Genomic DNA, 16,564 nt, shown 5'->3' with positions numbered 1-16,564 from the left:
CAAATATAGTGGCATTTCCAAAAATTATTGCATTACTAATATGCCATTATTCAACACCACATGCATGAAGAATTCAGATATGCTTTCTTCAGTCTGAGTGAGTGTTGTCATTTTTTACACTTGTGTTTAGATTCATTGGGGCAATATTAAATTCACTGACATTACTGCTAAATACCTATACTCGCTTCGTATTAAGCTCAGTGAGAACGCTACTCGACGTGCTGAATGGGAGCAGTCAGCTTTTTCGTCAGCAAGGATTCCCGTAGAGTATCAGCATGATCTCATTTTTTCATTTTGGGGGGATGGCTCACAGCAGTGTCAGCATTGTCTAGCCAGAGCTGATTTGCAGTCACAGTCTGTGGAAAAACAGCTGAGCAGTAATCTGTGTATGCTTTATTTAATCAGCTTAATAGACCCCTTGCAAAAATCGTTAAGTAGGCTTTCCCACGCTACTTCTTTCCCCAAACATGGCGCCACTGGCCGCCAGAAAAACGGCGATATAGACCTGAAATCGCATGTTGCTTCTACACAGATGCATGTAGTGGTAATAGAGCAATTATGCGAATATGTTCCGATGCATAAATGATATGAATTATGGCCATAATATAATGTTTCAATACATTGCTGTTCCTCCATTAGAGGGGAATGCAGCATAGAGGTGAAGCTGACTTAACATTTATGAAAGGGGTCTATTATGGATGCCATGCATCTCTTCTTGAGCCAGGTCAGAATACAAAGTTCGCATCTGCGTGGGCTTAGATGATAGGCTATAGTACAGCAACTAGCATATCAGGCATGGCCTTCAGATTCGTCTTACAAAAATAGAGGAGGACGAGAGTCGGCACAGTGAGATTTTATGCTGAGAAATGTACTCACTGGAAGTGGCGTCGAATTTGCCTTTCTGACAACTGTATTAATAAGTGCACGCACACTGGTGAAAAGGCGAACAGAAAAACAAAACCGTCATCGGGCAAGCGTAACGCAAAGAAGATACCAGGTCTGTGAGCACGGTTCAACGCACGAAGCATGCAAAATGACGTCGCCAAATTCAAAAGGGTAGCTGTGTGTCATGTCTTTCTATAAGCCACGCTTCTTTTCCGCAGCGTTGGCTTATTCTGCTGTTTTTTGCCCAAAATTGCGAAATTATTAGTAGTAAACCACTTATCCATTGCAGAGGGCACATTTCCTTTGCCAAAAAAACCAGTGCTATGCTGTAGCAGTGGTGCCTCGTTCAAATCGCCCTGTTGCGGTTTGAGGGTGCTTCACGCAACCCTTAGCACGGATCAGTCTTTGCAGTGCAGCATTCTCAAAGCACAACGGTGCAGCCTACTCAATGAGCAGAGGAAGCACACGGGCGCAAGAGAAAAATATGCGTAGGCATAGTAACGCCGTGGCATCATCTCAAAATAAAGCTAAAAGGCCAATGATTCGTACTCTTCAATATGCATGCTCTCTGTACTCTTCAATATACGTACCAACACAGCGCAGCGTGAAAATATGAATTGTAGAAAGATATTGACAGACGGCGCAGCCAGTTCAAGCACGCCAGCTTTCAGGTGCGATGTTTTCAATGCGAGATAGAGAACGTACCGGTGCATCTGTGACAGCAAAAGAGTTAAAAGAAACCGAGCAGCTTTTCTTACTCAGCAATGACGATTCCGAATTCCACTGCTTGGCCTAGGTAGGTTGCACATATTTCTCTGGTCGTTTGGAGCAACTCCTTTTGCAGCGGAGTGGATCTACAGACGAGTCTGATCTCGCCAGAACTTCTAGCTGGCGATGCCTTCACTTCCGGAGGTTGCGCATTTTATTTGGATGTCTTTAGTGGTTTCAAAAATGTTAGCAGACAGTGCTGGATATCACCTTTTTTCATGCGCATCTCATGACAGACATCTCCAAGTATGTCTGTCAAAAATGCCTACAGCATTAAGAGTGTACAAACGCAAGTTGCAGAATGCTGCGCCCCCACATATTTATCACTCGCAACATATCTTGCCCTACGATGCAACCTCAGCTTCTGGAATCAATTCAGCATCATTCGCTGTCCGACGAAGGGTTTTTCACTCTGTATGTGTTTAGGTAGCTCTGTTTTGATTTGGGCATCCAGCTCCAAATCAACCACGAAATGCACTATAAGAGATTTCTTACAAAGCCAATAAATTCAACCATGCAGCTGACACATGATGGCGCTCAAGTGATTAACACTTGAGCGCCATAAACCACAACACGACACACTTAGTTGATAGGAGTGTTGAGTTGCCTGCCTACTAGAGTTGCGGTCTGTTTCCTTTTCGTTTCCTAGGTGGCTGACATCATCCTCTATCACAATGCGAGTGTGGATGTTGGCCAATACAAGTTTCCAGATTTTGTGCGGGGCGTCCAGAACTGCCTCAAAAACATACTCGAATTCAACTATGCGCAGATGAAGTACACACGTTCCAGGAAAGGAAGCCAGGAGGTCAGTAGTTAATACTACCTATCCTGGCTGTTGGCAAGGTGGCATCAGAACTTTTTTTGTGTCAGAGTCTATTACCTGAAATAGTTTTAACCAGAATTTGCCTGTCAGCTTCTTTACTGTGGCCTTAGCATTTAGGCTCTGCAGAGGCGGGGGCCGTACTCCCCTCTCATATTATATCTTAGCGGAGTGTAAAGTGTTATTTTTTATTGCGTAAGCAATACTACGCTAGGTTTCAGCCTGTCGCGTAAACCTGGCCAGTAGCCACGTTTGACCTTTAGAGCGACTGCAGATGGGGCCCCCTTCAAGCCGTAGGGTAAACCCTGTCGGTAGCCATGCCACGTTGCAGATGGCGTGTTGTTGCCATAGCAACAAGAGCGACCGCAGATGGGGCCCCTCTTCAAGCCGTCGGGTAAACCCGGTTGGTAGCCACACAGGCACGTCCATATGGCTTGGTTGAAGCGTAACTTTATATGTGGGCTGGTAGCTTACGTTCTTGCGTCATACCCATAATGTAACGTGTCCCCAATAATGTAACGTGATAGGGAATAATATAGCAGGCAAAAGAAGCTTCCGCCATTGCTTTCACGATTCAACTAGTGTTAAGCAGAGCTAAACCACGACTAATTTTTTCCGTTTCTTTGCACATTTTGAGCCATGTGAATGTACAGACCCGCTTCGTTATTCCTGACTGAGTGCCAGACTGAAGTTTTGTAGCGAGAGCTACATTGGCCGCAAAGTCGCATTTTCGCTGCGGTGGTGGCCGAGCCATGGTTGAACCGCTCCTACATCACGTGGCAAGCTACATCAGTGGTGTAGTACTAATGACTGATGACTAACTAGTCACTAATTAGTCATTACTAAATAGCCATGAGTAATGACAATGACTGGCTATGATGTCATCACATGGTGATGTCATCAGCTGTGACGTCATGATCGGATGTGAAATCATGTCCAATAACCAGAAGTGACATCACAACTGATGATGACGTCACCAGGCGATGCACGCATATACGAAGCTGACCTCGCCGGGTGTTTGATCCAGGTGTCCGTGTGGCGCCATTCATTTGGCTCTCCCTCGAACGCCGCACCACACAGCACATAGAAGCAGACTCAGTGCAGTAGGCATCAGCGGCGTTTCAGATTGGTTTACAGGAAAGAAAAGGCACAGTATCTGTCACAATTCTTCGTGAACACCTTAACCGAGTCGTAAGGAAAATGAGGAAAGTGGAAGTGAAAATAGAAAGAGGTGCCTTAGTGGAGGGCTTCAGACCACCGCGCAACAGATACTTTCACCTCATCATACTTTAGTGGTCCAAAGTGCCCACTATGTCATAAATAAAGCTGTCTCTCATTGCTAAACATGAATGACCAGAACAAGCTTAGCCAGGGAAACGTACCTCTCACTAAGTATGTCTTGGCATAGCTGAGCTAAGCTACTGCCAATTTTTTGATGCATTCGGCATATAAAACTGCCATAGAAGTAAAGCTTGGCTCAACCAGACTCTGCTTTTACTTCATCTTGTCCAGCATAATTTGCTCCATTAATGTCCGTTATAAGTAGGATTGAGAAATTGGCTGGAAAGGGTGGTGCATGCTGTATTCGACCAAGATTGAGACCTGCTGAAAACAGCATATCATCAAGAAGTGGCAGGGGAATGTAGCTAGAATATTGTGCAAGCACACGAAGACATTCAGTAAAGAGGACACACAACTTAATTGCAGAAAAGACATTATATGCAATGCAGATACCTAAACCAACAACCTCACTGCTGCAGTCTTTCCTTTGTTAAGGATTTAGTTCCCAAGTGTTTATCGCAGGCATTTGCAGAAGCTGGAGACAAGCTGTGAAGACTTGAAGCATGTATTCATTAATCACATACGTACATGATGTTTGTGGCTACAGCCTTTCTGCCTACCGTGCCTATAGAATGTTAAGCTGAGTAGGTTGTTTCATGCTGCCATTTAGGCCACCTTTGCCCTGAGTGGAACCATGAGATTCAGGTTTCAGAAGAGAAACTAAGTTATCCTTTTTCCTTTTGGAGCGTTGGTTGTCCTATCAGAGGCAACATCAGAGAACCTCATCAGAGAACCTTGTGTGTTGCAGGCAGTTTCTTCTAGATCATACAGGGTGACTTGCATAATCTGAAAGCAGGCATCTTGAGCAGCAAGTTACAAGCTTGCATTTTGAAGCTTATTGCATATGGGGGGGGGGTTCTGCCGAGTGTTTTAGCACAGTGAATTGTTGCAGGTCCAATCTGACTGCATATTTCATCATTTTCTGCTTTTTTTTTTTTTTACAGCCACACTAGCACCCTTCAACTGTGGCAGCCTTAGAAAGTCAAATCATATATACTGTCGAACCTCGCTATAATGAACACGAATATAGCGAATTATCGGATAAAACGAACTAAAATCAAAATTAGGTTGGTTTGTGGTTTATTTCTATGGGAGTTCTTTCTGTATAACAAAAGAAAATTTCAAAATTCGACGCTATATTGGTTATAACGAAGGAGATTTTTTTTGCATTATAACGGCAAAAAAAGCTTAAAGGAGCCAGAAAAACTTCAAGAAACGCAATTTTTCAACCAATCGAATCGCCCGCCGCAGAAGTGTGTTTTAATTGCCCACGTGTTCACGTGCTGCGTCATTTAGCGGCGGCAAAAAAAAAAAGAATTAGTTGTGGTTTAACTCTGGTAGCCCTAGCTGAATTGCGATAGAAAGGGCAGAAGCTTCTTTTGCCTGCTACATTATTCCACTATCATGCCCTATCAGTGTAAGGTGCTACATTATTGGGGACACTTAAGCTCATCCTTCAAGGGTATGACGCGAAAGCGTAAGTTACCAGTCTTTTTCCTCTTCTTCTTCTGCTCCTGCCCCTCCTCAGCTGTTCAAGGTCAAGCGTGGCCTCCGCCTTCAGACACCTGATTAGCGTGAACCAGAATGAAAGACCGAGAGGGAAGACAGTAGTTAAGGTCCTGAGTGAGCTAGAAACTGCTGTGGAAGCACGGTACCTTGTCTAACCAGTTTGACATTGTTGATGCTGGCTTCTTTCGCAGGAAGAAGTGTCCACCTGGAAGCTGCGGCCACTTTCATTGCAGCAGATCGATGCAGTGGCGAAGGATGTGGTCTTTCTCAGAGAGCTTGCAGACGTCTGCCTTGGGCAAATGCTGAAAAAATTTCACGCAGGCGTCAACTTCTTCCTCACCTTGGACCGAGAGTGCACTGAGCGCGAGCTCAGTTACTTGCCAGCGGTGCGTTGTTTTCACTTGAAAAGCCCACTTTCAAGTTGCAACCCAACCTGCTTTCTACACAGCATGATATTGTTGTATATTTGCCACAGTGCCTAGTTGATTTTTGAAACTGATGATAGAGGTGAAGCGTTACATCTCTCATTTTAATTAGGTGTGGGAGTTTTCATCTAAACAGGAAAAAAAGGTATAAAAGTCTATTGAATTTTAATATTTTTGTTTCAGACAAAGAAAAGTCGCTATCATGGATATGCACATCGCAGCAAGATGGCTATTGAGTAGGAGTTGCGTTTGATCATGATAGAAAATTAAGGAAGTACAAGAGCCAGGGGTGAGGTGAATGTTGTAGTTACGCATATTGAGGCATTGCCCCGCTGTGTGGACCAGAGGCTCCACCTCCTCACTTATCTGCTAGAATAGTGCTGTTTGCTCTAGCCACACTCACTTAGGGCAGTTAAATGGATAAGTAGGTTTTCACCTGCATGCAGTGACATTGGCACAAAAAACCATGAATAATCATTGCGAAAGAAAATGCTATGTTAGAGCTGCCACAATGGCTCAATGACAGATTGCATATAATACATATCTTGTTGCTGTCGGCAAGCAGACTACATAGTGCCCTACCCTCTCAACCAGAACATGACAGCCAAGTTTTCAACGCAAAAGCATTTCTTGCTTCATGAGTCAAAAAAGTGGCGTCATCAGAGTGCGTCACCAGAAGCTGTGGACAGGGCATGTTGGTGGGGCGTATTCACATTTTACTGTCAATCATTAATAAGAAAATCGAAAGTTTCGGAGCCCTCCACCACGGCATCTCTCATAGCCCGAGTTGCGTTAGGATGTTAAACCCCATTAACTAAACTAAACACTAATAAGAAAAAAAAATGTCCACAGCAGGACTCTGACCTCCATCCTTCCGCGTCCCAGCCGATCACGCTAACCACTCCGCTGCGCTGCCTTCTTGCGGCAAGGATGCTGAAGGGTATTGAGGGAAAGGAAAAGAAATATAAGACTGATAAGAAAAGTAAAGTAAGTATGTGAGTAAAAAGAAGAAGAAAAGTAATAAATAAAAAGTTGACTAAAATAAAATGAAATATAAATTAATATTTTATTAACTAGCATGATTTGTAAACTCATTGAACACCTGATTCATTCGCAGGTATTCAACTTTTTAGAACAACACATCATCTTTAAATATCAACACGGCTTTTGCAAAGGGTACTCGTGTGAAACGCAACTTGCTGGTTTCATCCATGATCTTCATTCTGTTGATGCTGGTATTCAAGTTGACTCAATATTCCGTGATTTTTCCAAAGCATTTGATAGGGTACCTCACAACCAGTTATTAGCCAAATTAACACTCCTCAATATTCACCCCTTTGTTATTGCATGGGTTAAAGATTTTCTCTGTTCCAGGTTTCAGTTTACCACTGTCAATAACCATAATTCTTCCCTCAGTCAAGTTCATTTCGGCGTTCCACAAGGAAGCGTGTTTGGCCCCTTGCTTTTCTTGATAGTTATTAATGATTTACCTAACTCACTCTCTTCTTGAATCAGACTTTTCGCTGACGATTGGGTGATTTATCGCAAAATTTATACTAGCGACGATCCCTTAGCCCTTCAATCAGACCTCGACACTCTCTCTCTCGACACAGTAAGAGCATAGTGCTCTACTTGGCTTATGCAACTTAACCTTTCTAAAACAAAATTTATGTTTTACTAACCGAATGTCCAGACTTCAAGCAGAGTATTCTTCAGTTGAGTTGGTAACCACGTATAAATATCTCTGTCTTCACCTTCTTTCAGATCTAACATGGAACCACCATATTAACCTTATTCTTGCATCCGCTAATCGGTCTTTAGGTCTCTTAAAACATAACTTAAAGCATGCTCCCTCCCACCTCTGATTACGTGCTTACACCACTCTTATTCGACTTAAAATTGAATATACTTCGGCTATTTGGGACCCTCACCAAGCATACTTAATAAGTAATATCGAATCATTGCAGAATCGCGCAGTTATAGTTTGATCTTCTCTGATTATTCACGTCATACCAGCATCACAGCCTTGTAGAAACGCGCCGATCTTCAGGATCTATGTCTCCGTCATAAGCTTGCAAGTTTATCACTTTTTCATAAACTGTATCATCACTCAACGCTTCATAATGACTTTTTTTCTTTGCCTTCTTCCATTTTTGACCGCCGCGACCATTCATTTAAAGTTAAGCGCTTGTCATGTCATACATCTAACTATGCACATTCATTCATACCACGTACAACTGTCTGGAACGCTCTGCCTTCACATGTTGCTACCATCACTGATGCGGATAAATTTTATAATCTATTGGCTGCCACTACCTCCGCTTAAGCTTTTTGTGTTCATTGTTCACTTACCCGTGCATCAGGTTTGTTTATATTTCTGTTAATGATAATTCTCGTTTTATTTTTGTGCCATTATTTGTGAGACGTATAACTTATATCAACGTTACTGTCTACTGCTCTGTTCATGTTTTTTTTTTTTTTTCCCTTTTAAGCTTCAATGTAGTAGTAGTAAGTGGTTCTTTATTATAATAGAATAAAATAAAAATAATAAAGGAAGGAAAAGATTTTTTGCCTGCCCTGGTATCTGCTATTGAAATAAGCTGAAGCACCTGAACTGGGGCTGCGGAAATAAAGAGATAGTAAGGAGACAGGTAGGAGAAATCAAAGAGGTGAGCAACAGGGAGAAAGGACAGTTTAGGTTGAAAGGTAAAGGAGTGTGATACAATATTGTACATTCCACACAGAAGCCTCAATGTTTAATTTTTTGTTTTGTATTTTTGCAAATATTCATATGCTTTTATCTGTTTTGTTGTTTCTTGTAATTGTGGTTTATTTGTTTACTTTTGATTACATGCCTGTATCCCCCCTTATGTAATCGAGGGCCTTTAGGGGTATGTGGTATAAATAAATAAAAATAAATAAAATCTAGCAAAGGGTAAGAAAAATGTAACGTTGATAAAAAAAGAAAGGTTAGAGTAAGAATAAGCTTTTATGCGCCAGAAAAGTAGTGAAGCACAGAACGAGCTAGTAAAAAAAACTAGGCCCAGAACTCGCAATGCTTTTGCATTTCTTCATGTAAGGAGCCCCTGTAACTTTTGGACATAAGTTGACATACCTTAATTTCAGCATTGTTATTGGCAATTCTGCAGCAACTGCTGAAATATGGCAATTTTATTACTGGTACATGGCACTGGTAACTTATGGTAACAAAAGGTCAAGATTAACTTTATACTGGGGACAGCTTTCTGTGCAAAGGCTATGGGGCAGTGACAGGGCTTGCCTTAGCAGGTTTTCTTAAACTTCTTTGCCTCGGGGAAATCTACAGCCACAAGACCAGCATGATTTGTAGCCATCCAGTGGGAGCTTGCGGAACCCAGTTTGAGAACCTCTTTCTTAGAGTGTTACTGCGCCAAGTAGTTCAAGCATACCTGGTGCTAGTTACAATTTCAGTTTTTGCTTTCTGTTCAATTAACATGTTTTGAGCTGCTTTCTATGCACAGGTGCGTTCATTTGTGTCACTTAATGCCTGTGTGAATGTTACATTGACTAATCATAAGCCAGCACAGCATACATATCAAAACAAGCGCATTACAAAAAAAAGAACAGAAACCTGTGGGGAAATTTCTTGGACACAGTCCGCCTGCGTTTTGCAGCACTGCGGACAGATGGTGTAGCAATTGTCATGTACACAGCATATTATACTTGTGCTGCATTCCGTATTATTGTAGTAAGATCTTTATGGAATTTTAGTGTTACTAATTTCATAATAGTACGACATTTCGGAGCGAGACCCCTACAATTTTCGGAGGGGCCATATTCTGCTCCGGAGGAAACTGGTGCATTTTCTGTAGCTTTCGCCTCATAGTTACAGAAAGTTATCCCCGAGAATAAGTGACATTTGATTGCGTAGGGATACCGCAATGTTCATCTTGCTCTGATGAATACTATAGCCTTCACATCACCATCTTGGTTCTGGTCCATTTCTAGTATGGAGTGTTTGTTTCAATTCTACGTAACAAAGAAAGAGCAACATGTGTCGTAATAAATACTGTACTTGCCCGATTCTAGAGCGGCTTCGATTCTAACGAGTCAAGAAGAAAAAAATCTTAACACCCCCAAATCTAACGCACATGGACGAACATGTTTCCAGTACGCTATTAGCATGTGTGGTAGCTCTGCTCCGGTCAACGTCTCTGCCTGCAGCATGACCCTCTTGAAACTGGCCTCGTAGTGGAATGGTAGATGTTTGCTGCTGCCTCTGCTATCTTCATCAGAAAGTGAGTAAGTGTAACAGTTTCTATAGCACAAAACAAATCTGGAATGACGGCTTTGAGCTATGCTTGCCGAGTCCGCAGCATTGTTGCTGACACAAGCAAACAGCTTCAGCACCTTTGTCACCATCTTGAAATTGCAGTGATGATGGGTGAGACAAAATTTGCACCCTCTCGGTTTGATATTCGGTTATAATGTGCATGGTTTATTTTTTTCGCAAGAAAGGTGCGCATTAGAATCGGGTAAATACAGTAATTGATGTAATACTGAGGTAGTGTAGAGCTGTCGGTGACAGCAGTCTACTTTGTCATCTGCAGAACTTTATATGTAGCCATGCAAATATACCACAATGCTTTGTCTTTCATTGTAGAATGACTTTAAAGTTGGCGCCAGTTGTAAAAGGACAGCAGTTTGAAGCAGCCTAGTTTGCTCAATTCACACTTGGAGCAAAAGTGCCTCTTTACATGCTCAGGTTAAATTTTACCCTATTGCAGTACCCTTGTAAGGGTACTACAATGTCCTGAGAAGGCTTGAATGTTTTCCTTAATTGGCTAGAAGTCATGGCAGGTGCTTCTGCCATCACAAACAAAGTCTTTCTTTTTTTTTTTCCTTCTCATGTGACTTCCTTACCTTTATTTTTTTTTTTTCCTTGTGAGATGTTGCCCCTTGGAGGATGGTAGTGCATAGTTTGCTTAGGTTATGTTTATATCTAGCCTGGTAACTAAAAGGTTTCTCTTTTTTTTTTTTTTTTTTTTTTTTTACTTTGCCCACTCCAATAAATCTTATGGAACACGTGGTTGATAAAAGAACAGGCTACAGCCTCATTAGCAACATTCCCTCCACTGCCACCACCAGATTGCGCAGGTCGAGCCCTGATATATTGAATTATTGTTTCAGTCAAACAGTCGGCACATTGTCTTCAAGAATCCCGTGCAAAAGTGTGGCACTATTGTTCTCATTTATTACTAGTGCTCCATGAAGCATGATCAGACAAGGTAACCAATATTGTCTTTAAGAATTTGCATGCTACAGTTATTCTAAGCACATTATTTCAATATAGTAGAATCTCAACATTCATATTATTCAAGGTGAACACAGACTGTATTCAGAAGTGCAGGCTGTGCCCTGCAGCTGTACCCTACAGTTCATGCTGCGCCTTACAGTGCATAGGATGCAAGCAATGAGTGCACCACTTAGTGCTTGAAAGCATGGTTGCAACTTGTGCATTTACGTCGTCCATAGTGGAATGTGGAACTGTTTGGAACATCCAGATCTCCGCACTTTGTGCACGTTGTGTCCTTGGCCAAGGAACTTTACAAATTCATGTGATGCTGAAATTCTTGTCTGCAGTGATTCAATCATTGACGTGCTGTCGCACCGTCAATCATTGCTGTCCGGCATCTCGGTGACAGCAATTACCATCTCACCAACAGCATCTGATGCCACACATGTTCTAAGCGCATCATTTGCACATTGTTTACAGGCCCACATTCTGCCTAGGGGCTTTGCAGATGCTGTCAAGTCTGCCACCAGGCACTCGGAGCAGCAATGGCGCAGATACGCTGACCATGACCGCAGTAGAGAAGACAGGCATAATGGCAGAAAAGGTGAGTTCAGAGGAGTCTGTGCCAGCAACTGCTGAGAGAAATTTTTTCAACATCAGCATCTCTGTTACTGTTTGCTGCCAGAGTGAAAACAAATGCAGTTAAACGTGCTTACTGCATCCATGATAACTATGACTTTTGGCATGAATTGCTAATCAATATTTTTGTGCTATTAAAATGTGAGTGGATTCCTTTGTAACTTGTTTGACGGTTACGCATTTCAGGGTCAAGTGGTTTGGATAATATATTTTCCCGGATAAGATGCTTTTTTTTCCCTGCATTTTTTAAAAGCGTATCGATGATGTCTCAGTGTATCTGAACCACGGTGGCTCAGTCACTGTGGTATCAACACTTTCAGCAAGCTCATGGAGCAGCTTGGGACCTGTAACATAGATTATGATCCGCTTTTGGGAGAGAAGTGATAAAAATTTGGGAGAAGACACATTTGTCATTTAGGCTGCGTTGCTCCATCATCTTGCATCTTCGGGGCCTTGACCTGATAGTCTTCCCTTTTCATTAACTCGGTCTCAGTAGCTGCCTTCGTACACTCTTTTAAGTGTGTGATTGGTACCCTTTGCAGTGATCCTAAAATTGCAAAGGTTGTTTTTCTGCTAGACTTTGCTGGCCTATTTTTATCCTGATGCGGCTCAAAACATCCTTCATGGGAAGTTGCCTGAGAAGCTCTCCCTGTGCTCATCATTACTTGCAAGTTAGCTAGGAAGTACAGCAGGCCTGGTGGAGCACGTGACCTTCGCAATCCTTACTCTATTATATGTCGTCATGCAGTGCCAAACTCTATGATATTTGCTTAAAGAATGCGTCCAGGTGCAATCATTCTTTCATTGCCAAAAGTTGGGCACTGGCAAACAAATCAGTGCTGTTGAGCTGACTTACAATAGTGTTTGTTTGCCAAGGAAATGTTATTCTTAAACAAAAGCTCAATTCGAATTTCACTGTACTGGAAAAAAGTTTTGATTTATTCGAAGTTCGAGTTGTTCATTGGCTCCAAAAAGCTGACAGGACCCACTTATATTGTGGTAAATTTATCTGGCAAAAGACAGGGCAATGGTCACCTGCATTTTAGACTAGTACAAAGTGACAATGGCTGTTCGTTCCGTATCAACCATGTTTTATTGCATGTACAGAGTTGGGAGCGTCAAAGCAGATCTAGTTAAAACAAGGGCCTCCCCGTCATCCTTCACAGTGCTGCACATTGGCAGCGATTTCCCTCTTTACAAGCAGCCTGCGTCGCTTGTGAAGAGGCATCACTGCACAACATGCCGAACAGCACTTCATAAGCACATCTTTTCAGAACAGTGGAAGAAACACGCTGATTGAAGCACGGAAAACACCCAGTGCTGCCAGTGAGTGTCCGGAATACCGTACAACGCGAGGTCACTGGCTTATGCGCGGCTGATAGCCTCGGCCGCCACGGGGTGGCACGACGCTCATAAAAGCACAACCGAAACTAGGGTAGTTCGCTTAATCTTGGAGACAAGGTCATGTGTTTTGAAGCGAAAAGCTTTACTATGCTAGTGTGTGATCACTTTTAGCCACAGCTGCGCATGCGCGAACTTGCCGAGTGACGTCACTAGGAGAGGCGCAGGTATTTGAAGCGAAAAGCTTCACTACGAGGGTCAGAGCCGAGCTTCGCGTATGCCGTGTGCCGTGAAGTCACAGACAATGCCAAATGCGCAGCCCCCTCACCAAGCTTTGTCGGCGTTGCCTTTAAGAGGTGTGATACTCCTCCTCATTAAGAACAAAAACAAAATTAGTATCTATCCGGGAATCGAACCTCCATCCCTTGGATCCCCAGCCGAGCAATTTACCGCTGTGCCACTCCGCGGGTCGTGAAACGCTCTTCATAATTCCGCTTGTCTACCGCGAGGATGATAGCGGGTTTCCGCGAGTGACAGATACTGCGATTGGCGTGCAAATAGAAAGCACCAAAGACTAAAATAGTTAAGTCACTCAATTAGGGTGACGTCAAGGACGTGACGTCACGCATCTGCCATCAGCTATGAGGACCAAGCAGGAACGAGTGCACTCCAACGCCGTCAGGCGGCACTTCTTGCCTTCCGCTAGTGATAGATGCTGTACCTTACCTTTCCTGTAAACGAATTATAGAACGCCGGTGAACTTAGACGTGCTCGACATGGAAGCCAAGGAGAGTTTAGCTGCTGACGAAAGGCGCAGAAGACTAGAGAAATTAACTTCTTCTGATTCCGAGGTAGTCACTGCTTTTCGCCACGTATATCCAGGCATAGCAGAGCTAAGCCATGTTTAATTTTTTCGCTGTGCGAGCACGAGAAAGGTGCTCAGTAAACTTTGCAACATGCAGTTCATGTTTGAGGAGTGCCATTTCGACAATCACTTACCAAGCCAATTGTACGCAACCTAACCAACCCGAGACCTGTAATGCAGTCAGTTGCCATAGCCTTATGCATGGGCTTTGGCTGCGACTGTGCAGGCAGCAAGACGTATCTGTATTTACCAATTAATGGGGGTTGAATTAACCAGTTTGGCGTTGCCCATTATTTTATGGTTTTACTTGTACCTTCTCTCCCGATTAGGGAGACTTGCAGCCTTATAGGTAACTATGCCACCCTACCACGGAGGCATTACTTTGTGCTGGGTGCTAGGCTGCCCAGATGCAGTGGCACATAGTTGAAATTTTCTGTGGCGGAACTTAATCGCTTTCAAATTGATGTGGCTTTTTTAATGCGTATGTAAAGAAGACAAAGAACGGAAAATGCTGCGGCATCGCCATCACCATCGCTTGGCTCCGGCGCCCATCTCTCGTGCTGAAGCTGTGCCCTGCGGCTGGCAATTCGACCCTGCTCTGCCCGAATTACTGGCAGCGCTAGACGTTCAAACGAACTATTAAATCCACATCGCACTTGGTGGAGGTCAATCTGAAGTTCCCTGTACTCATCTCGCCCTGGAACTTCGCAGCAGAACGTTGACTACACCAATGACGGAGCCGACTTCATTGCACCTACCTCCGCCCGTCACCTGCACAGGTGCGATTCGTCAACGGGACCCCGCTACCTTCAGTGGAAGCAGCGATGACGACGTCGACGATTGGCTGACCACTTACGAACGGGTCAGCCGTCACAATAACTGGGACGACAACCGTAAGCTCACCAATGTCATCTTTTACTTGAGCGACGTCGCTAATCTGTGGTTTAAAAACCACGAGTCTGACTTTACTACCTGGGCGAGTTTCAAGACGAAATTTTCTGATGTCTTTGGCCGCCCCGCCGTCCGAAAACTCCGCGCGGAACAGCGTCTTCGGTCGCGACTGCAGCTACCCGGTGAAACGTTCACCAGTTACATTGAGGACATTGTTGATATGTGTCGTCGCGTTGACCCGACCATGACCGAGGCCGTTAAGATACGTCATGTCCTCATAGGAATTGATGACGGCGCTTTCAACATGCTCGTCGCCAAAGGCCCCACGACGGTCAAGGAAATCTACGACCTATGTCAAAGCTACGACGAACTCCGCAAGGAGCGTGTTTTGATTCGCCAGCCTCAAGCATCACTTGCTGGACTAGCCGCGGAGAGGGAGTCATCTAGCCTCTCTGAAAACATCAAGGCTTTTGTACGTCAGGAGGTCGCACGACAACTGTCCCTGCAGCCATATGTTAAGGAGTCGTCACCAACTGGCCTTGTTCCGGAGCTTCGCCGTGCAATCCAACAGCATGTATCTGAAGTCCTCCCTAATTCTGTTCCTCAATCACCTCCGGTCGCACCCTCAATGCCGTTCCCCACGCCCACAATTTCATCGTCCGGCGTTGCGCCACTGAGCTATGCTCCAGCATTCGCGCCGGCTCCTCCCCAGGTATTGCGTCGCTCATATGCCGAAGTTACTTCAAGTCCACCTCCTGAGCCAGCATATGCCTATGCTTCGCCCCCTATGCGTTCGGCACCAACAGCGTTTCCTCCCCCCTTGCGTCAGACACCATCTCCATGGCGCACTGCAGACAACAGGCCTATTTGCTACCACTGCGGCATCCCTGGGCACACTACACGCTACTGCCGGCGCCGAATAAATATGGCCTTTGCTGCGCGGCCTGCGCCACCTTATTTGGCCCCCCAATTCCCCGTCCCATCGGGTCATCCAACAGCATCCCCTGACCCTCCGGACTTCCTGCCTCGTCGTTCGCCATCACCACGTCGCCGCTCCATTTCGCCAATGCGCCGACGACCCGCTACTCAGCCGGAAAACTAACCGCCGCAGTTCGCGAGGCACGAACTGCGTATTCGACAGAATTTCAAAGTCCTCGTCTTAATCCCGCGAATGTTACTGCTGTCATCGTTGAAGGTGTTCATACTCTTGCGCTCGTCGACACCGGTGCCGCTGTATCAGTTATCAGCCAAAAACTCTGCCGCTCCCTCCGAAAAGTGACTACGCCTCTCGAGGGACTATCGCTTCGTACCGCATCCGCTCACAGTATACAGCCGACAGCTATCTGCACTGCTCGCGTCGTCATTGCTGCAGCCTTGTACATCATCGAATTCGTCGTTCTCCCCACATGTTCTCATGACGTCATTCTCGGCTGGGATTTCCTGTCCCAGCATCATGCTATCATTGACTGCGCCAGTCCTCAAGTAGAGCTCATTGAATCGAGTGATGCACCGTCTGATGCCCTGTTCCACGAGCCGTGTCCTCGTTTTGCGACCAAACTCCTCGTAGCTCATGATACAACCATCCCACCCGGAAGCGCTGTTCTGGTTCCCCTCACTGCCTCTTTTACCACCGCCGCGACAGTCCTCTTTGTGCCCTCTAACGTTGTCTGCCGCGGCCGCGACGCTCTTTCTCGGTCACCGGTGTGCTCGCCTAACTCATCGTCCCCTCCTCAAACACTCTTGTCAGCACTCACCATTGAGGATATGCCTTTCGAGCAACGACAAGATCCTTGGGTTTCTAACCT

The 16,564-nt window shown here is 44.6% G+C and overlaps 1 protein-coding gene across 1 annotated transcript in view; it reads left to right on the top strand.

The window, feature by feature from the left end:
- The window catches only part of LOC146190743 (piRNA biogenesis protein EXD1), a 37,400-nt gene that overhangs the window by 9,788 nt on the left and 11,048 nt on the right, over positions 1-16,564 (top strand). Inside the window, exons 9-11 of the mRNA XM_084601118.1 lie at positions 2,303-2,458; positions 5,515-5,709; positions 11,504-11,627. Coding sequence (XP_084457244.1) covers positions 2,303-2,458; positions 5,515-5,709; positions 11,504-11,627 — 475 coding nt within the window. The remainder of the gene's footprint in view (positions 1-2,302; positions 2,459-5,514; positions 5,710-11,503; positions 11,628-16,564) is intronic.

The sequence above is a fragment of the Amblyomma maculatum genome, chromosome 4, assembly GCF_055883805.1.
Source record: "Amblyomma maculatum isolate TAMU_Amacu chromosome 4, ASM5588380v1, whole genome shotgun sequence".
Taxonomy (NCBI): Eukaryota; Metazoa; Arthropoda; class Arachnida; order Ixodida; family Ixodidae; genus Amblyomma; species Amblyomma maculatum.
Note: the sequence above shows the minus strand (reverse complement) of the source record. Positions and strands in the feature narration are given on the sequence as shown.